The following is a 24,003-nucleotide window of genomic DNA, read 5'->3' on the forward strand; positions in this document are numbered from 1 at the left end:
TTTTTTTTTAATTTGATTTATATGCCGCCCTTCTCCGGAGACTCAGGGCGGCTTACAATGCGTTAAGCAATAGCCTTCATACTTTTGTATATTTTATACAAAGTCAACTTATTGCCCCCACAAACTGGGTCCTCATTTAACCTACCTTAGAAAGGATGGAAGGCTGAGTCAACCTTGAGCCTGGTAAGATTTGAACCTGCAGAAATTGCAGGCAGCTGTGTTAATTACAGGGTGCATTAAACCACTGTACTACCACTGTACTACCAAGACTTTGCTTGTCAGAAGGTTGCAAAAGTTGATCACACGACCCTGGGACACTGCGACCATCGTAAGTATGAACCAGTTGCCAGGCATCCGCATTTTGATGACATGATCAGGGAGATGCTACAAAGGTCATAAGTGTGAAAAATGGTCTTAAGTCACTTTTTTCAGTGCCGTTGTAACTTTGAACAGTCACTAAATGAATTGTTATAAGTAGAGGACTAACTGTAACTGCCTAATATGGTTTTTCTAAGCTAAAATGTTTAAACAATTAGTTACACAGATGCAACCAAATTCATGAAATACGATTTCTGCCATTTTCAGGTCCTGTCCTTGCAGCATAGTAGCTCAGATTCCAGTCACTCACAGTTTGCAGCCTATTGGAAGCCCATCTTGTCGATGGATGCCAATCTCTGGCAGAGGTGGTTGCACATGCACCGCATTGTTATCCTCTTGGAACACGACATGTACGTGCAAGAAAACATATATGTATCATGGCACGGTATTTAACATTTCAAGGTTTCAGAGCTTACCAGCCATTGTGTTGTTATTGACAGCTGACATAACAAAAGTTGAGCAATAAGGTCTTGCATATGAACTTTTCATGGGGTAGGGATAATGGGGGATAATGATGGTACCTTAATAACAGGCACTAACTAACTGTTTGATCTGTTTGACAGGCCAGTCCCAAAGCATTTGCACACCCCAGGCAACAATGGTCGTTACAGCACCATCCAGTGTCGCATTTCCCATTCAGCTCTGACTTCTTTGCTGCGTGATTGGAGTAGCTTTGTGCTGGTAGAAGGCTACTCTTATGTCAAGCTCATGCACAGGTGAGGGAATTCAGAGAGGAGAAAGAGCTGAGACTGAGCTGTTGAAGACCATGAAGGTGTAAAATCCAATGGGGATAGAAGGTTTTTGCATAGGATTGGGCCAGTCATGTTGAGTAAATAACTCTTAAGAGGAAAATCTCATCGAGCATTTCATAGTCATTCATTAGTACAGATAGTCCTACACTTGCAACCATGACTGAGCCCAAAATTTCTGTGGCTAAACAAGACATTTGTTAAGTGAGTTTTTCCCTGTTTTACCACCTTTCTTGCCACAGCTGTTAAGTGAATTTTCCCCAAGGACAATCCCCTGGTTTCAATTATACTTTAACCTTTAAATTCTTCTGAATTAGTGCGTGTATTTGGCTTTTTTACATGTATCCAACAACTATGATAAAATGTCCCTTCGCTTATTGTTGGTACCACAATAAATGTATTCAGTTTGCTATTTCTTTCTTGTTCTGTAGCTCTGAAGATCTGCCTCCTTTTTCATTTTATGTGGTGAGGATTATTTCCAAAGCTCCCTGCATGGTTCTTCGGCTGGGTTTCCCCATTGGGACACTTGCAAAACTCAGGAATAAAGTGAGTGCTTAATAAGTTTGCCTGAATCACACTGAACATTATTTAGAATTGCAAAAAATGCACAGCTAAAATGTGCTTGGTGGATGTTAGTCTTGGAATAAAGTTTTAGGATTGCCAAGAAGCACGTTTTGCATCTGTATTTTTAGGTATAAAAATATAAAAAACTTGCGTATAAAAAACTTGGGGTCACGTTCAGGGGTGGGATTCAGCCGGTTCGGACAGGTTCAGGAGAACCGGATGCTAATTTTACATCTGGTTCACTAAACCGGTAGTTGCAAGGACTGGCTGGCCCCTCCCATCCTGCCCCTCCCAGGAGTCTCCACACAGCCCATTTTGGATGCCAGGTAAGCAGTGCCTACGCAGAGGCTCTGGGAGGGTAAAAAATGGGCCTTCCAGAAGTCTGGAAATGGGCCTGTTTCCGGCCTCCAGAGGGCCTCCAGAGCCCAGGGGAAGCTGTTTTCACCCTCCCGGAGGCTCGAGGAAAACCTCTGGAGCCTGGAGAGGGCGAAAAATGGGCCTCTCAGAAGTTCTGTTCTCCGGAGCCCAGGGGAGGCTGTTTTCGCCCTCCCTGGGGCTCGAGGAAAGGAGCTTGGGGAGCTTGGGGAGGGCGAAAATGCCACCCCACCCCACCCTGTGGTGCAAGAGGCAAAGTAGGCCACACCCGTCCAGCAACTCGGCAGAGAACTGGTTGCTAAAATTTTTGAATCCCACCCCTGGTCACGTTACAAGCTTCTCTTCAAGATGTTAAATAGTATTTAGGAATCACTATCTGAAGGTAACTGGATGAATCATGGCACTGATGAATTTATTAACAAAACATTTAAGGCATTGTTATTGACAAGAACAGTCTTGCTCCTCTGGGGGAATTCTGGGACTGAATATGGCTACATTGTTTTTATTATTTAAATTTATTTTCAATATATGCATTTTTCTCATTATTTTTACAACATTCAAACTACAATTTAACTTTTTAAAAGCAAAATAAAGTTCATAACATAACGAAAGCCTAGACAATAAATACATTTACATGTTACAAAAATTAAGCGAATAACATAGTAATGCATTAAAATATGTGGTAAAATGTTGGAATGCGGGAGAATGTGTGCTGCAAAGGAGTTCAGGGTCTGCAAAAGTTGCTGTTCTTATGCGTGGTGCCAGTTCCTTACATAAACATGATTTCTTCCTATCTACTTACCTTTCAACAGATAGTAGAAGAATTGAGAGACTGTATCCTTCAGTTACGTTTCCCCCACAGAGTACAGAGCAAAGAGGCAACTCCAAAAGTAAAGCGAAAGGTCCTTGGCAGCAGTTCCCCATCAAAATCATCTTGTTTGCCTATGGCCCAGCCACCCCTCTCAGACAGACCTTGCCTTATAGTATTGCATAAACCTCTGGAAAAACTCCTTATCAGGTATTATGTATGGAGCATATGTACATGCGCACTTACTTATATCCCTATGGGCAGAATGTTAATTCACAGAGATGCAGTTGCTTTAGCCTAGCTGCTGTTTTCCCGATGACTTCGGCTGTAGTTTTTGTATTCCTTTATCCAATGGACAATGGATGGCTGTGGGTAATGGGAATGTCTTGGAACATTGCTCGGTTCAAAAAGTTTGTGAGCTTCCTCTATGCCTTGACCTTAATTCATTCACATGAATGTATCTCAAGATATTATTGAAAATTATATACATCATGCACTGCAAATAGACCACTTAACATGTCTCCGAATTCATAAAATGTGTTTTGGGTACTACATTTCCCTGTACACATGGCGTGCGAATCTGGATTCAAGCATGCATAGAGAGGGACATTTTGTTTTCTCTGCATAGTCCCTTTGATTCTTGAATCTTAGAAAGCTAAGTGTCAGCTTTGGAAGCTATATTAGGCCGGAAGCTTCCATGCTGCCACTTTCTCATGTGTGGGAAAAGTAGGAGGGAGGATTTAGTAGAAGGGTTGTCTTTAGACATAATAGCATTCTTCCTGTCGGTCAAGGTCAGGCCGATCCTGCATCTGGAGAAGGAGTGGTCGGAGTGCTGTCTCGAGATGGGACAGATGGTGATTGCAGCATATGATTGACTGAGGAGTGAGGGGATGGTTTTGGGAGTATTGATTTACTGAGGGAAAACCCAGACCTCTCAGATTCCGGTTTTCCCAGATGTGCCAGTTTACCTATTCTAGTAAATAGAACTTTGAAAAATGCTTGCGTCAGAGTTTTTACTTGGAGTTGGAGTTTTTTCTGGAACGCTGACACTAAGTACTTTTTAAATTTTAAAATAAAAAGGAGGAGAATATGCAAGAAGAGACAGGGACAGATAGTATAATTTATGACTATAACAAACCAGTAAATCATTTTCTGGTCATGCTGGTTAGAGATACTGGGAATAATTTAGAAACTCAAAAGTCTTGCATAGCTCAAAAGTCTTGCACAGGTAGTGTATTGAGCTTATAATGAGAAATCCAACACCTGTTGTCTCAATCCTTCTTTCTCATTTTCAGATACGAAAAGCTGCCCTCTGACTATCATGTTCCATGTCTTTTACCCTTGGAGAATCCTCCCATGTCAGGTCCGCTTACTATGGTGGCCAACCGCACAGCTTCCTCTACCGTGGCCTCCTTATCTCGCTATTTTTATCACCAGCGCTGGATCTGGTGTGTACAGTCAGGGCTGGTCCCAGCAGTGCCCATCACAGCTGTGGCCCAACTACTGTCCACTCTCACTGAGTAAGTACCTATTTGGTCTTGAGATATGTTGGAATCTGTAAATAGGAGAGCTATAAAAGTAAAAAAAAAAAAGCAATTATATCTGAGTCACTTCTTTCTCTGAAGATCAGTTGCCTTTGCCAGTACAGGCAGTCTTCAACTTAATGACCACAATGGAGCCCAAAATCTATGTTGCTAAGTGAGAAATTTGTTAAGTGAGTTTTGCCCCATTTTACGACTTTTCTTGCCACATTTGCTAAGTGAATCACTGCAGTTGATAAATTAGTCACCTAGTTGTTAAGTGAATCTGGCTTCCCCATTGACTTTGCTGGTCAGAATGTGGCAAAAGATGGTGACATGACCAACCCTGGAACACTGCAACCATCATAAATGTGAGTTCAGGCATCTGAGTGTAAATCACGTGACAGTGATGGGGATGCTGCAATGGTCATAAGTCTGAAAAATGACCATAAGTCACTTTTTTCAGTGCTGTTGTAATCTAATGGTCACTAAGTGAACAGTTGTAAGTCGAGAGCTACCTGTATGAGAGTTAAAGTGGGAAGGGGAGGGGCGTTGCATTTTCACTGTGGGAAAAGAACATTGTGCTGTGTGAATAAAATGTTCTGTCTCATGGGAGACCAGGATGTAAAATAGCCTTGTAATTTATTCTTCTCTTCGGAATGATGCAGGATACGCTTGTCTGAAGGCTTCCATTTTGCTTCCAGTGGTGAAGGGATTGTCAGTATGGTCCAAGAATTACCTATGAAGGTAAATCCTGTTGCTTGTTTTATTTTGTTATCTTCTGTGGTGCCACATTTTCCTGTTCACGAGGAAATTGGTAATAGCAGAGTGCATAGAAATATGGTATATGTGCCTTTGTGTCAGTGTTGACTCCTGGTAACTTCCTGGTCAAGTTCATGCAGTTTCGTTGGCAAGGTTTCAGAAGTGATTTATGATTGGCTCCTTCCTAGGGTTGAGAGATAGTGACGGGACCAAGTCACCCAGCTTGCTTTGTGCCTGAGATGGAACTTGAACTCATAGTTTCGTGGTTTCTAGCCTGATGTCTTAACCATTTGATCAATTTGGCTCTTTTAATAAAAATCTTAGCACTTGGTATATCAAAATATATTATGGTACATCCTTCCCAAAGTGGTATAAATATTGCCATACATAGAAGATCTATGACAAAAAATATTTATTTAGGTACAATAAAGGTAAGAAAAGGATGAGGGAAGTCTAGCAACAAATGGCTGTAGAGCAGGCCTGTAGAGCAGGCCTGGATGGGTCACGCGCAGGCCACGCACACCTCGGGTGTGCAAAGACAAAAAACATTGTGATACATCACAATATGTCACGGGACGCGATCGAGTTTGACACTTGTGGTATAGAGGAATACTGTGAAAGGGATATTCATAGATAATTATCAAATAAACATGCCCTTTGTTTTTTCTCCACAGTCTCTCATCCAAAAAAGGCATATTAAATTACATTCTGAGAAAAAGCTGTTCTTGATTTGACCAAGAATTTTATGGCAAATTGGCACTGCTTTGCCTCTAGTCTTGGAATTTCATTGTGCTAGGAGAGAAGTGGCAACGGAGCATGACAAATTTATTATTATTTTTTTCCACAGAGTGATTCCACAAGAGTGAGTGGCAATGAGAAGCACACCTGCATTGTCCAATATGTGATATTCCCGCCACATGCTACATCTACCAAAGACAGGTAAGAAGTCCTGACCGTAAAAGAAAGCATGCAAGGAGTAGAGTCATCCAGGTTCTGTTGTGGCCATTATATGAATGTGCCTGACTAGAAGATTTCCAAAGGGTAACTAACTGTACCAACCAATAACTTTTATCTACTGTGAAGGAGCCTTTGGTGCACACAAGATTCTCCACCTCACTCCTCCCCAGAAAGATAACACTGACTTGAAGATCCCATGGTTCTTTTATTTGTTGTTTTTATTTAATATAAAACAGTGCTGACTTACAGAATTAATATTACCATATAATCCTTGTAATAAATAATATTTAGGTGTTCAAATCATCCATTCTGAAACCAGTAAATGTCTATGAGTATATCATGTAGTATAAACATGTGATAATAGTCACATCTTAGTTTTTATTCTATTGATCAATAAGACACCCTCTTCGTTGCAAATCTGAGGTTTTGGTATTTACAATTTTACTCACATTACTGTATCAAGTTGTGTTTGCTTGTTATGTGCCTTTCTGAATTCCATACTCTGGATCACCTCACTTCTCTCCACAATGAGCACAGATGAATACCTGTTTCTTTGTACCTATGGATTAACACTCTATAGGCCTCCTGAACTTGAAGCATACCCTTGGATAATCTTTGCCAAAGACCCACAGCTGTGTTTCTCCAAAATCTGAAATTAATCAAAGTGCTTTAAAAATGACATCATCATTGGATTCATGTATAAAATTGTTGATTGGCTTGTCATGTTTTGCTTTATCTCTGCATAGCGCTCTGTGCTAAAATAGAATGCCATTCCATAAAATGAATTGGGAAAACATGATGCAATAAAGAATTCTGTAGAAATTTCACAATGAATATGTAATAACTAATATACTGTATATTCATCCTGCTGCCAATAATTTGTCCAGGAGCACAATTGCTTTAGTTTCGAGTTCTATAAACCAAGCAACCTCGATATATACCGTATTTTCCGGCGTATAAGACGACTGGGCGTATAAGACGACCCCCAACTTTTCCTGTTAAAATATAGGGTTTGGGCTATACTCGCCATATAAGACTGCCCCTCTTCCAATGCACACCAAATAAAAATTAAAAAACATCAACTGGCTCACCTACAATGTAAAAGCAGCTGTGCTTGACCCAAAATGGCCCCTGTAACAAGCAGGAACCTCACACAGCCACAAAAAGCCCCCCAAAAAAACTTTCACACTCTAAACACACACAACACAACACAACTGGCTCACCCACAATGTAAAAGCAGCTGTGCTAGACCCAAAACGGCCCCTGCAACAAGCAGGAACCTCACACAGCCACAAAAAGTCCAAAAAACCAACTTTCACACTTTACACACACAAAATTCCACATACAGCTTTGTGAGATTTTGTGTGTTTGTGTAGTTGGAGTGAAACACTACAGAAACACACTAAATCTCAGAAAGCTGCACAAATATTGTTTTATTTTATTTTATTTTTATTTTTATATGAAAGCTAAATTTAAAACTTCCTAAACTTTAAATGGCTAGGTCTAAAAAAGAACAACTAAAAAAACCCAATTGACTATTTTTTTTAAAGCTCCCAAAGGGGAAAAAAACTTACCCAATAGAACAGGGGTCTCCAACCTTGGCAACTTTAAGACTTGTAGACTTCAACTCCCAGAATTCCTCAGCCAGCTTTGTTTTGCTGGCTGAGGAATTCTGGGAGTTGAAGTCCACAACTAACTCCTTGCTTGATTGCAGGCAGGGAGTTGCTTGCTTGCCTGAATAGATTCAGGCAAGCAAAGCAAGGCAAGCGTTGCGACTAGCAGCTGAGGTAAGCAAGCTGGAGGGGGAAAACTTTTTTCCTTTTACGTGGTTTCTGGCGATCCCAGCTGAGTTGCAGGGAACTCAGCTGGGATCGTCAGAGCTGGGATCCTCAGAGTAAAAGGGAAAAAACTTTTTCCCTTTTACGTGGTTTCTGGCGATCCCAGCTGAGTTGCAGGGAACTCAGCTGGGATCGTCAGAGCTGGGATCCTCAGAGTAAAAGGTAAAAAACTTTTTTTCCTTTTACGTGATTTCTGGCGATCCCAGCTGAGTTGCAGGGAACTCAGCTGGGATCGTCAGAGCTGGGATCGCCAGAGTAAAAGGGAAAAAACTTTTTCCCTTTTACGTGATTTCTGGCGATCCCAGCTGAGTTGCAGGGAACTCAGCTGGGATCATCAGAGCTGGGATCGCCAGAGCCATTTAAGGCTCGTCAGAGCCTTTCGGGCTGGTCTGCCTGGTTACAGGAGAACTACACCCGGCGTATAAGACGACCCCCGACTTTTGAGAAGATTTTCATGTGTTAAAAAGTCGTCTTATACGCCGGAAAATACGGTAGTCTAAGACAGCTAAAGTTAATTTATTTTAGTCTCAAGCTTGGAGGCAAGGAGGGTTGGAATTGAACTGGAAAGCCAACTAAATATGTTTAATATTTAAGGATGATTTGGATCTTTAACTTCTAAGGAATAGAAATACCTGAATCAGCCAGGTGAAAAGGTGGGTGAGGCTAGAGCATACTAGATTTTATTTTATCTAAATTGCGTTAAAGTAATTAAATATAATTATTATGACTATTTCCTTGTATTTAATTTCTCCCTCCTGTAGACTTAACAATGTTTAGCAACTTCTGGAAAACCTTTTGTGATTCAAACCTTTCTCAGGAATCTCTCACATTGCTTGCTTTCAAGTTTCTCTACAGATGAAGATAATGATACAGAAGTGGAGGCAATTGAGGTGGACATGGAATTGAACATTGTCACAGAATGCTGGGTTGAACCTCAAAGCGGCTATGTGGATGGTGTTCAGGAGAGTTGGCAGTACCTACACGGCTTATCCTACCAGAAAATCCCCAAAGCGGTATGTTTTTGTGTTGGGGAGAGGCAACATTGGTAGGGATGTTTGACTGGCAGCCAATCTGCTGGTTTTGCTGAATCCATTTTGTTGAAAGGGATTAAGACAGGGACTGTTTCCTGTATATGGGCAGCAGGTAAAACAATTGCCAAAGCAACCTATGCAGCCAAATGATTGGGAAGGTTTTGTCTCACTGAGGAATGAGACCTGGCTTATATTTGTATAATTGGCTCTGAATTATCCTTGTATTACTGTATCATTTTGAATGCATTTTTGAAACATGTATTGAATCCTTTTGAACAGATTTTCCAGTCTATTTTATTTCAGATTCCTTTTTCAGATCTATCCTCGAGATCTGTCCTGCATCCATACTGTGCTTGCTTTTGAGTATATCAGCCAACTTTGCCAAAATAAGGACTGGGTTTTCCCAGCATGCGATTCAAGGCCCACTGAGGTTGAAGGTAATAGATTTATTTAATGCTTTCTAGACATTTATTATTAGGTCCTATGGACTTAATCCTGAATATGACATTTTATTATTTTTTTTGCTGTAGGTCGTGATGCTCGAAGTGGCTCCCGTGTACATGAGATTCCTTTCCAGTTTGACCTCATGAAACTTCTACCAAAATGCCAGCAAATTGAGATGGGTTTTTTGATGCTGACAAGAGGCAAGTTGTGTGTATATGCATCAAGGAAAGGATATCAGTTCATTATTTCTTCCCACCTCTGAAACGTATTAAGCAATAATGAAGATGAGCACATCTGTAATGTGTGCCATCCTCTTTTGAACATCCCCATGTCACCAACATTTGGCCTTTATAAGAGTTTTCTGTTCAAATGCATTTCTTGTGCAAACTTGACATTGCTGTCATAATTTGATGTTGTTGAAAATGTAATAATGAGCTTGATGGGAAGATCTCTACCAGTCAATATTTCTTACTGTGCAATTTCTATTGTGTGGGATTTATTTTTAACTGGGTAGGGAAACTTTAGATACTGTTTGCCTATCTAGGCTATCAGATCTATATAATGTGAATTGCTGTGATTTCCTAGCAGCAGGAGAAAAAATTACTCATAGTTTTTATCGTCTTGTAGAAAACGATGGAATCATAAAGGATTCTTCTTTCTTGCCCAATGAAATGCTTCTTGGCCTTTTTCATGGCTGTCTCCAGCATGACCTCAGTGACAGGGAAATCACACTATTGGACACAGATCATGTAACTTTCATGGAGCAGGTGCTTCAGCGAGACAGAGATGGCCACCCACCCCCATTTAAGCTCTCTATGGTTCAAGGTAAGAGAGACACAGTAGCTAATTCTTCCTTGATCTGTTCCTCTGATGGTTTCCTCACCAATGTGTTTCTTCCCAGAAGAACTCCCAAAGGCTTCCATTCCTTCTGAATGCCAGAATCGGAAAAATACTTTTCACTCTTTTGGCAACAAAGATACAGCTACCTCTGCAAGTACATATCAGGTACAATGATCTTTTGAGCTCAATGTCAACATTCCAAATATGTCACAGAATTTCTAGGCCTGTAAACTTCCTTGCTTCTTGCAAATTGAAATTTGGTGGGTGGGGTGGGGTGGGTGGGCTTGGTTGAAGTAATCTAAAACGGGTCCCCAAACCCCGGGCTGTGGCCCACTACTATTTGCAACCAGGCTGTGTGAGCAGCAGCTCAACTTGCGTGAGGAGTGGGCCGGCACGTGTGCACACACATGCGCAGCTCAATTTGCACAAGTTGAACTGGGCGTGTGTGCACTGGCCCGCTGCTCGCACAGCCCAGTTCCCCTCTCCTCTCCTCTGCTTGGCCACCAAGCCGCAAAGGTTGGGGAGATAAGTGAATGGAAGAGTCTGACTTATGTGTAGAAGTCTGGCAGTTCCTTGATGACTTAATGTTCTCCAGCCTGGCCCTTTTCAAGTTGGACATATTTTAGTTACGGAGGTATCCCAGGTTGGGGAAGGCTATGTATTAGTTGAAAGTGATCCCTTAATTTTTTCCAATGTAATATCTTAGTTTTCATAAGACAGTATGTGGGTTCATCTACCATTAAAGCCTCAACACAGTGTCCAAGGTTTTGTAGCCAGGTTCATATTTCATGCATAATATTAAATCATTTGTGATTTACAATCTATAGCAGCTGAGTTCATACAATATTAAGCCAAAATGAACCATGGTAGCTTCATGTGATCTGCGAATGTAGTAGTTACTATGTTCATTATGTAGGAGGGATGAAGAATTTGTGACCTTTGGATATTGTTGTACCACAGCTCCCTGTAGCAACAAATAGAATAGCTAATTATGAATCACATTTAAATGTATAATTCAGCATCTGGAGAGCCACAAGTTTCTCACTCATGGACTAAGGTTAAGGTCTAAATGACTAAATGATGGGAGCAATTAATTTCTGGTACCAAAAAATAACAGTACATTTTGCTTCCTGATTAGGATGGAGAATGAGACAGCCATACCTGAAAGCTATGCCATAATCCAATTATGTTTCCTCTTTTAGACTCCAGTTAATATAAAGGAGTCAAAAAATGATATCTCGCCAACATCTGTTACACTCTTTCCCCAATGGAGATGTTATGCCAAGCTGGTAAACCCACAGCATCTTTTCCTTACCTTCTTGCCAGCTATGTTCTCAGGTAAAGGATTCTGCTTTTAAAGCTATCTAGGGAATGCAAGAGAAGTTTGGTGTTGGTTCTTCAGTTGTAAAGAAATGCGACAGATATTTGCCTGTATATTGTAGTGAATGATGTGAACAGAATTTAAGCTTGCAAGATCTACTTTGCTTTTTAATTATAAGCCTAAAATGCTTCAAGTACAAAGGATATTCTTTTTATTAAAGAAATTGAGGCTAGATAACTTTATTTTTATATAAACTGGACTCATAGAGCTCAGCAATAACGGTCCATTCCTTATCTTTTCACTTCATTGAGTTTTCTTCATTTCAGCAATGGAACTAAGTTTTTTTTTTTATTAAAGAGTTTTACAAAAAGAAAAAAAAATTTTTTTACAAATATTTTCCCGTCCCCCCCTTCCTTACCCCCCCACTCCCCCCGAACTTCCCAAAACAAAATACAGGGTATAACAATTAACAAGCATATGCTAAACTAAGTTAATTAACTAAGGATTCCTATCCCCCCCTTCACACTTTAACTCCCCTTTTACTTAACTAAATATAAATACTCTTAATTTTTCTATTCATTCATAAGCTATTTGATACTTTTTAGTCCGATATTTGTTTTGAATATAATCAATCCATCTTCTCCATTCCGATATATATCTTTCTTGTGAATGATCTTTCAAATATGCTGAAATTTTCGCCATTTCTGCCAGATTCGCCACTTTTAATGTCCATTCTTCAATAGTAGGCAAATCTTCCTTCTTCCAATATTGCGCCACCAAAAGTCTAGCTGCAGTTATTAAATTTAAAATCAATTTGGTCTCTATAACCGTACAATCTGTAATTATACCCAGCAAAAACAATTGTGGAGTAAACTTTATCTTCTTTTTAAGAATATTTTGGATAATCCACCATATTTTAATCCAAAATGCTTTAACTTTTTTACAAGTCCACCATATATGATAATAAGTGGCATCATCTCAATCACATCTCCAACACTTAGATTGCAAATTCGGATACATACAAGCCAACTTTTTAGGATCTAAATGCCATCTATAGAACATTTTATAAAAATTTTCTCTTAAATTTTTTGCTTGCGTAAATTTTACATTTCTAACCCATATTTTTTCCCAAGTTTCCATCATTATTAGTTCCTGAATGTTTTGTGACCATTTTATCATACAATCCTTAACTAATTCCGTTTCTGAATCTATTTCTATCAATATATTATATAATCTTTTTATATGCATTTGACCTTGGTCTCTAATTTGTTTTACCAAATTTTCCTCGTTCTGCATGATACCAATTCTCTGATCTTCTTTCCATCTAGCTTGCAACTGACCATACTGAAACCAAGTTTGAATTATTATTTCTTCTTTTAATGCATTTAAGGATTTTAACTGCAATACACCCCCTTCCATTTTAAGAAGCTCTTTATAGGTAATCACCTCTTGCTTTTGTTCTACACTTATATTCTCTATCACATGTCTGGGTATTGCCCATATAGGTATCTTATAATTTAACTTATATTGATACTTTTTCCAAACTCGTAACAAAGCATTCCTTAATATATGGCTTTTAAAGGTCTTGTCCACCTTTTTATCATATAATAAGTAAGCATGCCAGCCATATAACAAATCATATCCTTCAATATTCAATATTCTTTCTTCTGTTGAATTAATCCAGTCACTAATTATTGTTAGGACAGCTGCTTCATAGTATAATCTTAAATTAGGCATTTTAAGACCTCCTCTTTCACGTATATCTTGCATTATTTTTAACTTTATTCTCGGTCTTTTCCCTGCCCAAACAAAATTATTACCCTTCTGCCATTCCCTCAAGTTTTCATCTTTCTTGAGATTGGTATCATTTGAAACAAAAATAGAAACCTAGGTAAAACATTCATTTTTATTGCTGCTATTCTTCCCAACAGAGATAATTGTAGTTTTCCCCAATTCTCCATCTCTTTCTGTATTTTTTGCCATAACAATTCATAATTATTTTTATATAATTTTACATTTGAGGCTGTAATATATACCCCTAAATATTTAACCTTTTTTACTATTTCAAATCCTGTTAGTCTTTCTAGTTCTTCTTTTAGCTTTACCGTCATGTTTTTAGTTATTATCTTTGTTTTTTGTTTGTTTATTTTAAATCCAGACATTTGTCCATATTGGCTAATTATATCCATTAAACCTATAGCTGATTGTACTGGTTGAGTTAAAGTAACAACCAAGTCATCTGCAAATGCTCTTAATCTATAATCATGATGTCTAATTTTAATTCCCTTTATTTTATTTGACCCTTGTATTTTATTCAATAAAGGTTCCAAAGTTAAAATAAACAATAATGGTGATAAAGGGCATCCCTGTCTTGTTCCTTTTTCAATTTTAAAAGTTTCTGTTAAACCACCATTAATTATTATTTGTGCTGTTTGTCTCTAATATATTGCTCTAATAGATTGTGTAAAGTATTCTCCAAACTGCATCTTTTCTATTATTTTCAATAAAAATTGCCAATTCAATCAATCAAATGCCTTCTCCACATCCAAAAAGATAAGCGCTGCAGGGATTTAGTTGTTCCTTTCCAAATATTCCAATAAGTTTACAATTTGTCTTACATTACATTTCATTTGTCTCCCACTTATAAATCCAGATTGGTCATTATGAATCATTTGTTGCATGATTACCATTAACCTATTTGCTAATATTTTAGCAAAAATCTTATAGTCAGTATTTAAAAGCGATATTGGCCTATAATTCTTAGGTTGGCTACGATCTTGGTCCTCCTTTGGAATCAATGAAATAAAAGCTGTTCTCCAGGAAGGGGGTACATCTCCTCCGTCTTGAATCTTACAAAATAGTTCCTTAAGCGGTTCTACCATTTCTAACTGCAAATTTTTATAATAAACAGCTGTCAGTCCATCTGTGCCTGGAGCTTTACCCCCCTTTAACTTTTAATTGCTAAAATAATTTCTTCCGAAGTTATTGGTTGGTTCAGTCCTTCCCTTTGCTCTGGTGTAATTACAGGGATATTCTCCTCCTGTAAATATCTGTCTATGTCTTTGCCTTGAATTGTATCACTAGCATATAACTTTGTATAGAATTCTAAAAAGGCTTTTTTAATCATATTTTGTTGATATACCTCTTTACCTTTGTATTCTATTTTTTCTATAGTACGTAACTTTTGTTTTTTCCTTAACAAGTAGGCTAACCATCTACCTGGTTTATTTGCATTACAAAAAGTGTTATGTTTAGCATATTGTAAATTAGTTGCCACTTGGTCTGCCATCAAGATATTAAACTGCCCTCCCAACAAATTTATTGTTTCCTTTATTTTCTTATCTGTTGGATTTAATATAAGTGCCTGCTTTTTCTTTTTTATTTCCTCTTCTAAGTCCCTCCGTTTCTTTTCTTGTCTACGTCTGTATTTATTATTCAAATGTATTAAGGTTCCTCTCATATATGCTTTACTTGCATCCCAAATCATTTTCATAGGTGTACCCTTGTGCATATTCATAACAAAAAATTCTTTCATTTGTTTTTTACATTCTTTCACATTTTCCTCATATCTAAACAAATTTTCATTTAGCCTCCAAGACCTTCTAGCTCCCTTTTCCTGCTCTAATTCCATCCACACCGGACTATGATCAGATAAAATTCTTGAACATATCTTCGTCTTCTTTACTCTAGAAAAGAAATCATTTGTGATTAATATAAAATCAATCCTAGAAAAGGATTGATGTCTATCAGAAAAAAAAAGTAAAATCCTTTTCTTCAACATTTCGTTCCCGCCAGATATCTCTCAGCTCCATATCATCCATTATATCAAAAAAAGATTTGGGCAATCTTGCATGATTGTGGATATTTTGAAGCAATCCTTTTTTGTCCTTTTGGGTATCCAATACTCCATTCCAATCACCCATTAATATACACGATTTATAATCCCATTGTATTATTTTGGTATGCAAAAGATTATAAAATTTTTCTTGCTGTTGGTTAGGAGCATATACTCCAATTAAAAGTGATTTCTTCCCTTCTATTAGTAATTCAATTGCAATATATCTTCCTTGAGCATCTGCCTCAATTAATTTGGCTATTAAGTCTGTCTTTAGATATATAACTATACCATTTTTCTTCTCTGGTGTAGAGGCAACAAAATGTGTCCCCAATCTTGAATTTATCAAATATTTTTGATCTGTCACTCTAATATGTGTTTCTTGTAGGCAAATTACATTGTTTTTAAACTGCTTCAAATAATGAAATATTTTCTTTCTCTTTTGTGGTGAATTTAAACCATTGACATTCCAAGTCAAAAATTTAGTTACCATTCTTGGCACCTTGAAGCTTTAAGAGCGCCAGCTGAAGATCCTCCTGCACCTTTCTCTTCGGCCTTGCTCCTCCCACTGCTTCTGTTTTTGTAGCTTCTTGAGCTTTCATTTGGGTTTGCTGTATCTTTAAATCTTGTTATTTTCGCCTTGCTGCAGCACGAGTCTGCCTTTGATCTTTTGGTTCTTCTCTTTTTTCTGCTACTTCCAAAGGTTGATCAGTACCAAAAAATTGCAATAAATCTTCTTCAATAAGCGAAGTCTCTCCTGCAGCTTGTGGCTGTTTACTTTCCTTCTGTCCTTGTATTTCCAGCTCTTCTTTTCTTCTCCTCATTTCCGGAAATGGTGGGCATCCAGCCTTTAATACGTTAGTATAAAAATCTCTTGCCTTCCAAATTGTATTAATTATTTCTCCCATATAATTCACCACCAGTCCAACTGGAACGTCCCATCTAAACTGAATCTGTCGATTTCTAAGTTCATCCACCAAAAAAGCAAACTCCTTTCTGCTTCTCAACATTTTTGGAGGAATTTCTTTCAGCACTAAAACCTCTTGTCCTGCAATTTGAAGTTTATTTTTATAAAAAGCTTGTAAAATTTCATTTCAGGTCCTCCTCGTTGTAAAGTAAATCACAATGTCTCTTGGCAATTGATTCTGTCTAGCAAACCAGGAATTAACACGATATATTTTGTCAATTTGCAATGAGAGATCTGCTTGTTGCTCCCCAGTTATTTTTGCAAAAACCTCTGCAAAGATCTCTCTCAAGTTCTCTCGATTGTGTTCTCTCAGACCTCTTACTCTCAGGGCAAACTCCATCGCTTTATATTGTAGCATCACCACTTCATCATCTGCCCTATCCACCTTGGTCTGAACTTCATCCATTTTATTTTCCAAATTCAGATTAGACTGATTAATTTCTTCTACTCTTTCATCCAACAATTCAATGTATTTTGCCAGACCCTGAAATGCCATTACTATATCTTCTCTTATTTCCTTATTCTGAGTTTGAATGACTTCTTTAATTTCAGCCATCTCTTCAGACACTCCCTTAATTTTCCCCTCTAAAAAAGAAGTTTGTTGCTTCAAAGCCTCCTGCAGAGATTCCTGTAAAACTTCCAAAGTCAATATTTGTGGGTTTGAAGTAGACAAAGATTGTAGTTTTGATGGTTGTGCTGGCGATCCTCCAGCACTTTTAAAGCCAGATTTTATTTGCTTAGAAGCCATTTTTAGCTTTCAATTTATACTTCCTACAGCAACCAAATCAATAAGTCCAAATGTTTTTAAATCTTTTGTAAGTATTATAGTTTATTTAAAGTCCAAACGGTAGTCTTTCCACTTTAAATCTTTCTTTCTTTGGTGTAGAATCCAATAATCTTAAACAGCCTTAGAAGCGCTAACGATGTTAATTATCACTTTCACTATAACTTTTACTTTCACGCCCTGTTACAGTTCAGGCGCCATTTTTGCTTTCTTTTTTAAAAGTCTTAGAAGGAAGAAGTATAGACACAGAGTTAAAGTTCAGTACTTGCAGTTGCTAGGACTCCTGTTTTTGTTCTGCCTGCTTTGAGATTATTTTGAATCTGAATGTTGATTGCAGGGGTGGTCGTGGCATCTTGTTCTGCTTGAAGCAGAGAATTCGGAGTTCAGTCGGACTACCAGGGAGCTCTCACCCTCCAAGCCCCAGAATTGCTCCTAGGGCTTTTGGGAAGCTCTACCTTTGTCCGGCTGCTCGCCTTCCTCTCTTCTCCCGAGGGGAAGGTTTCCAAACCGCTAGACAGCTGATTTGCGTTGACTTAGCGGTTTTAACAAAATCGTGGGGCTGACGATCCAAAAGGAGCATCTGTCAGTGCCGGAAGTCCGAATGTTCATGCTTTTTAAAGACGAGTTCAGTGTCTTGCCCTTTTGATTTACCCTCAAAATGTGTTTGTATATGATACCTTGCAATATAAGTTACAATATAAATGGAATCCATTATGCTGCCTAACAAATGAGTAATGATATGTGAAAAGCATATATATATACCAATTGCCAAGCAATTATAAGTTTAAATAATATGCCAATTAAAAGCCTGCCCAGAAAAGTATCACAGAGTTACTACTTTCCCACTGATAGCCCTATGGGGAAAAGGGACTTTCTTGTGACTAACATTTCCTAGCTGCCTAATGTTGACATTCATTTCATCCATTTCTGGTGGCAAAGACAAAACATCAAGTTATATCCCATGGATGTATTTTGGTATTGTAATCCTTAGCAATTATTTTGTTTTGCAGATGTACAGAGATTGATGGCTCCTGGGCCAGACCAAACCTCAAAAGAGACAGACCTTACATTGCCCCAAGAAGCACAAGAGCTGAAGCCTATGGCCTTGCTTCCAGCTGTCAGCATAACACCGGCGGATGGTATGAACCTTCTTTGCCTTGTTTAACTGTGCTATAAATGCTGGCTTGGGAATGTTGAGTGGAGAAAGCACATTAAATTATAAGCATTCATGACTATATACTAGAGACTAGTACAGCTATTTATATGAGCTTGGAACCTCGCTCTTCATGTCTTGGAATCTAGTCATGCAAACACTAGCTACCATGAGACAAACAGTAGTAGACCATCAAAGGCAAAAAAAATCCGACAGTGCAAGGGCATGGTGCCATTTTGGGAAAGCTGAATTTAGACTAGATCATGTTGAAGCAGGGAAAGATGCTTTAATTAAGCATTTCTAGCTATCATACTTTTGACCTGTGTTGATGCTTGGGCTTATTTGTCTAAGACCAATTTAGGCATGAACTTCCAGTTACTGATCTGAAATGACCAATTATTTATTTCTCTTATATATTGAGTCATACATGCATGTATACATTTATAAATAATAAATAAATAAATAACTTTGTCATTGTACATTGTACAAGACCAGGTCCAAAATACATAACAATCCCCAAACACACTCCCACCCACCCCAATTCCCCACCCCTAAAACCATCCAAACATCCACACAACACACCAAGTAATGCTGTCCAACAGCTCATTGATGGTGGCCCTTTAGTTCATTGTTGAGTGCAATTATAGCTCTGGGATAAAAACTATTCAGAAAATATGTGGTCCGAGTTTTAATTGTTCTGTATCTTCTGCCAGAAGGCAACAGTCCAAAAAGATTGTAAGCAGCTCAGGGAAGAGGAATAGTCTTCAGAGTTCTCTCTTCTTCCCTCCTGTAGGACAAACAGCAACAAATCAGCCTTCTTCCAGTTCCTCAGAGGAACTGGAAACAGAATTGATGGTCCTCTGCAGTTCTCGGTCATTTGCCATAGAAACTATATATTTCTGGCCAAGAACGATTATGGATTTTATCATGTGGTTTAATAGCAAAGACCTTTGTTGTCACCTTTTCAGAGTAAGCCAGAATAAATCTTTGTGGTAGTTTAGCATACTATTCTACTGTTGCCCAAGAGGCATGGCATATGAAGAGTGCTTCCTGCTACAAGGGGTAGTTTTTTTCTAGCGCTATACAGCAACCACCAGCAATAGTTATGTTATGGAGGTGAATTTAACTTCCAGGTAATTGTAGATACTAGTACTTATTTTGGCATCTATTTAACTAATGAGTATAATTAAGCAATAAACTTAGAATAGGAAATCTGCCTGAGACCAAACGACGCCTGGCACATTTTCAGTCTTCTTTCATCCATATGCTTAGTTGACAATCAGACCAAGTACAAATTAAAGATTCAGCTTTCTCTTTGACACTACATATGATGGTTTGAAGAGCAGAAGTTGCTTCTGCAACTTCCAATGATTTGTCAGTTTAGATCTTTATTGGCTGACTAGAAGTAGCTCTCTGTGGTCATAGGGAGACGTTTTCTCTATCACTTCTTTGATCTGGAAGTGATCAAAGTGACTATTCTGGAATAGAATAGTCAGAGATTTTACCTAGGGCCTTATGCTTGGAAAGCATCTGCTCTGCTACTCTCTAGTATTTTCCAGTGGATAACAGATGTTGAATGTTGGGCAGGATAAAGAGATTGCATGGCTGCCATGTCAGGTCACAATTAGAAAGTGACCATCACCCCTTAATATTAACTATACAAGACTGCAATTTTGCTCTGAATGCCTGAGGTTCAATGTGAGTTGTATCCAGGTTAAGTGAGAACACTTTTCATTTGTATTTTAAATCATTGCTAAAATGGTTTTTAAATCATTTGTATTTTAATTGTTTCATCCCCATGATATGTTTAATTTGCAGAAAGTGACCAGACTATAGGAGATCTAGATGCTGGATCCAAAAAAGAAGGACGCATCTCCTTCGGCCGCCAAGCATCTCAGCCTGACCTGAGTGAGAACTGCCGAGTTCGCTGTCCTGTCTTTGTCTACAGTTGCTCCTTGGAGGTGCTACGGGAGCAGATGATAAATTCTAGGACAGAGAAATCTCTACGGGATATCTTTTTCAGGTGAGGAAACATGCAAGAAATTTAGTAACATCTAGGTAGATCTTGGACTGAGGTAAAGGATGATGTAATCAGGACTCAGTATCCTAACAGTTGATAGAAAAGCATGTATAAAACTATGTACGGTTAACTGAGTGCTTGTGTTGAAATCAGAACCATTAAAGCATGAATACAACATCTGGAGATCAATGTATCTCCAGGTGTTGCATTCATGTTTTAATGGTCCTGGCTTCAACACAAGCACTCCATAGACATTTGGGGCCTCCTTTAGATGATGAATTTCTTAGCCTTATTGGGTACTTTTTTTTCCAGAAGCCAGTCTATGGAGCGCCCCACTAGTGCTCCTTGGCTAGATTCCAAGCACAAGGAAGTGGTGAGTTACTGCACTTTGCTACAGGAACATTCTCACCAGTGCTATGTGAAAGGTAAGGGACAGAATTACTTTGCTTGGGAATGATGAGCTTGGAAAAAGTGGGATGTTGCACTTTATGTAACAAAGTCACCTTATGTTTGTCCTAGGCCTGGGGTACCTGAAAAGACTGGACATTGCTATATTAATATAACAAATCTATACCCCAGTAAGCCTCAGACAGTAACCCTGGGATGCCTTCTTTGCCCTTCCTGCTGCTTGGTTGAAAAACTATCAGAGGCACATTTGCATGGACATGTAATATTTATGTTCCTCGTTTGACAGGACTATTTCGGAGTCTTCAGCAGGGTCACAACATTAGCTCTCCTGATCTGCTAATCGCCATGGATTATTGTGAGGAACTTCTGCAGGAGATTGATATCACTCGCTTCCTGCTAACACTATGTAATCATGTGCGCTCCTTCTGTGAGCGCCACCAGCAGCAACTGTTTGTCAGCCTAGAAGGAAATCAAGCATCCAAACCACGTGGAGTACTAACTTCGGTTTCCAGGTAGAATTAACATTTGATATAAAGAAGGGAAAAAAAGCAGAAGGAATTGCTTGCAGTCTTGTACTTATAACCCAGGGTAATTATTTTTAGCATGTTGGTTCTGTGACTTTTCAGGATTTACATAAGGAAAAAGAAGGTATAAAATATATATGAATAACAATACTGAAACTATAGGAGGAATTTGCAAATCGTCACATAATAATGAAATTATCTTTTTTTAAAAAAAGTTTGGAGTGGCTTTTCACTGGAATTTTATCACTTATGACAAAATAAAGAAAAAAAAAATAAAATCAGAAACATAAATATGTCTCTTTCAATAGTACATGATAAACAGGGACTTCAGGTTAAATTAAATAATGCTTTGGCACTGTTGCCTCGGGTTTTTTAAATGATCAACAATCCTATCTTCTGTTTCCCTTTGGGCAACCCAAAAGTCAGAAGAAAGTATAAGAGAAATGGGAAAAAAAGAGCTGGGAAGTAGAAGACAGGATTAGTTTTTGCAAACTGAGGAAGTAATCCAGTTGTTAAATCATAGTTCCGAAAATGAAATGCAGAAGCTGAGAGATAAATATAAACATGTAACTAATCTGGATTTAATAAAAAAAGTGCATCCAATATCTAAAAGCACCAAAATGCCCTTACCTTGGAAATAATCAGGAAAACAATTTCGAGAATTACTGATGACTTCATTTTGTAATGTTAAATTAGATTGTTGGTATAATTCATTGGGTTGACTTGCTAGCTTTCAAGGTTAGTTGATGTAGTCTTTTGTAGCAAGGACAATAAAGGGTCATGTGACACTCTAAGACTAACAAAATGTGTTATCACATAAGCTTTTATAAATGAAGAGGGTTTGAAAGCAACGTGATTTTTTTTTGTTAGTCTTAAAGGCCCAGAAGACTCTTTGTTTCACTTATAATAACACAGTGACTGTTTATCCTATATACTTTTGTAATTTCTTTGTTCAAACTGTAGATTTGCATTTCCATGCCTCTTAGCAACTTTATCTTATGCTCCACCCTTCATATTTTGTAACTTTTTGCCTATAGAAAATTTAGCGTGCTAAAAAATTTAACAAGGCAGGTTAATGTCATGAGGAAATATGGGGTTTAACACAAAATCTAGCAAAGGACAGCATTTTAAAGCACTATATTGCTTACAGAAATAGCATCAATTATTAAAATACATGTATGCATAGCTTTTTACTTTAATATTTGAATGATACTAATTTATAATTTGGACATTTTTATGTGGAAATCAGATAGTCTGTATTTTCAAATTGCCAAGGGTAAAAATTATTCAGAACTTTGTGAAAGATAATTATTTTTTTAATTGAAACCTAATCTTTATTAGGAAAAATAGTTTCATTGCTACATTCCTTAACTATGGTTTAGCACTGTGTGCAGAGCAAAGAATCCATGTACTTTTCACGTTTCTCTTCTTTATTGTGCCAAGAAGAGGAATATTGCAGAAGTGAATTTCCCTATAGCAGATCTGTAAATCCATGTTGATAAACAAGCCAGAAATAAACACCGTTATGTTCTTTTATTTAATAAGCTAGAGTTTGACCAAGTGTTTGATTATTCCTCCTCTGAGTTCTGTAATATGGAAAATGCATGAGCCCAGGCTTTGCACAGACTGGTTTCTAGGCTCCATAAAATAGGTTTTGATTTAGTGTTACATGCAAATATGGATGGTTTTCAAGTTATCTTAGAAAAATATAGTAAGTTTTATTTATTAGATTTTTATCCCACCTTTATTCCTTATAGGTACTGTAACTCAAGGAGGTGGACATACTTAATACTCCTTACTCCTCCTACTTTTCCTACAACAACAACCCTATGCAGTAGGTTGGGCTGAGAGAGAGTGACTGGCCCAAAGTCTCCTATCCAGCACTCATGCCTAAGCTGCACATTTGTGGGTTTTTAAAATGATTGAAGATTATAGGTGTGACATGATGTGGATAAATCAAACTTTCTGGGACAAAACTTTATTTTATGAGAAATAAAAGGAAGCACCCCTATCATTTATAATTTCTGATCAGAAATTTCAGGATGTCATGCCTTTTATCAACAAAACAGAGAAATAGATTTCATGTAAATTGAGCTTCTAAAATTCATATTTCATTACCAATGATAACTTTCTAAGCCTTTTTAGAAAGATTCTAGAAATATATCTTTGGTCATGGGAATATATATATTTTAGCTGTATTATTTTATACCTTTGATTTATTTGATTAACACCTGCATGGATGGACTTTCTAAGGTTCACGTCTTGTGCTAAACTTTCATGTGATCTGCTTGTTTATGTTTTATGAGGACCAAATTAAGATTAAGAAGTGTTGAATTTCAATTTGGTTTGTATTAAAGTAAGCAAATAATTTACCATGTGTTTGTCTGACAGATAGCTGTGTCAACACAAGCATGTGCTTGTTCTACCTTTAAATCTTAATAGTTAATAGAGCAACACATGCAACTGTAGTACAGAATTTTTTTTCTAATTATGGATTCCCAATCTCTTATTATTTATGACAACCTATTTGATACTATATTTGAGATACAGTATAAGGAATATAGAGTTAGAAGCAATATTACAACATTATGGCTGGATTGTTCCTTTTCTGACACCGAATAGGCAGCTGGCTCACATAATAAGAGTCGAGGTGGCGCAGTGGTTAGAGTGCAGTACTGCAGCTACTTCAGCTAACTGCTAGTTCAGCAGATCAGCGGATCAGATC

General features: G+C 37.9%; 1 protein-coding gene and 1 pseudogene across 8 annotated transcripts in view; one reads left to right on the top strand and one right to left on the bottom strand.

The window, feature by feature from the left end:
* Positions 1-24,003, top strand: part of SZT2 (SZT2 subunit of KICSTOR complex) — an 84,909-nt gene that overhangs the window by 21,647 nt on the left and 39,259 nt on the right. For 6 of the 8 annotated variants that reach the window (XR_015733072.1, XM_034414840.2, XM_034414841.2 and 3 more), the window contains exons 12-28: positions 586-728; positions 942-1,094; positions 1,559-1,673; positions 2,879-3,084; positions 4,170-4,394; positions 5,063-5,141; positions 6,004-6,095; positions 8,796-8,964; positions 9,299-9,419; positions 9,513-9,626; positions 10,054-10,251; positions 10,328-10,431; positions 11,469-11,604; positions 18,184-18,312; positions 20,145-20,349; positions 20,659-20,771; positions 21,041-21,266. Coding sequence is in view for 7 of the 8 variants with exons in the window: in XM_034414840.2 (XP_034270731.2) it covers positions 586-728; positions 942-1,094; positions 1,559-1,673; positions 2,879-3,084; positions 4,170-4,394; positions 5,063-5,141; positions 6,004-6,095; positions 8,796-8,964; positions 9,299-9,419; positions 9,513-9,626; positions 10,054-10,251; positions 10,328-10,431; positions 11,469-11,604; positions 18,184-18,312; positions 20,145-20,349; positions 20,659-20,771; positions 21,041-21,266 (2,528 nt within the window). In the remaining variant the exon portion in view is untranslated. The remainder of the gene's footprint in view (positions 1-585; positions 729-941; positions 1,095-1,558; positions 1,674-2,878; positions 3,085-4,169; positions 4,395-5,062; positions 5,142-6,003; positions 6,096-8,795; positions 8,965-9,298; positions 9,420-9,512; positions 9,627-10,053; positions 10,252-10,327; positions 10,432-11,468; positions 11,605-18,183; positions 18,313-20,144; positions 20,350-20,658; positions 20,772-21,040; positions 21,267-24,003) is intronic. The other 2 variants (XM_087889619.1, XM_034414842.2) reach the window with 2 other exon arrangements.
* On the bottom strand, positions 15,055-16,945 carry LOC148114592 (uncharacterized; annotated as a pseudogene).

This window comes from Pantherophis guttatus, chromosome 3, assembly GCF_059756535.1.
Source record: "Pantherophis guttatus breed Tessera chromosome 3, ASM5975653v1, whole genome shotgun sequence".
Taxonomy (NCBI): Eukaryota; Metazoa; Chordata; class Lepidosauria; order Squamata; family Colubridae; genus Pantherophis; species Pantherophis guttatus.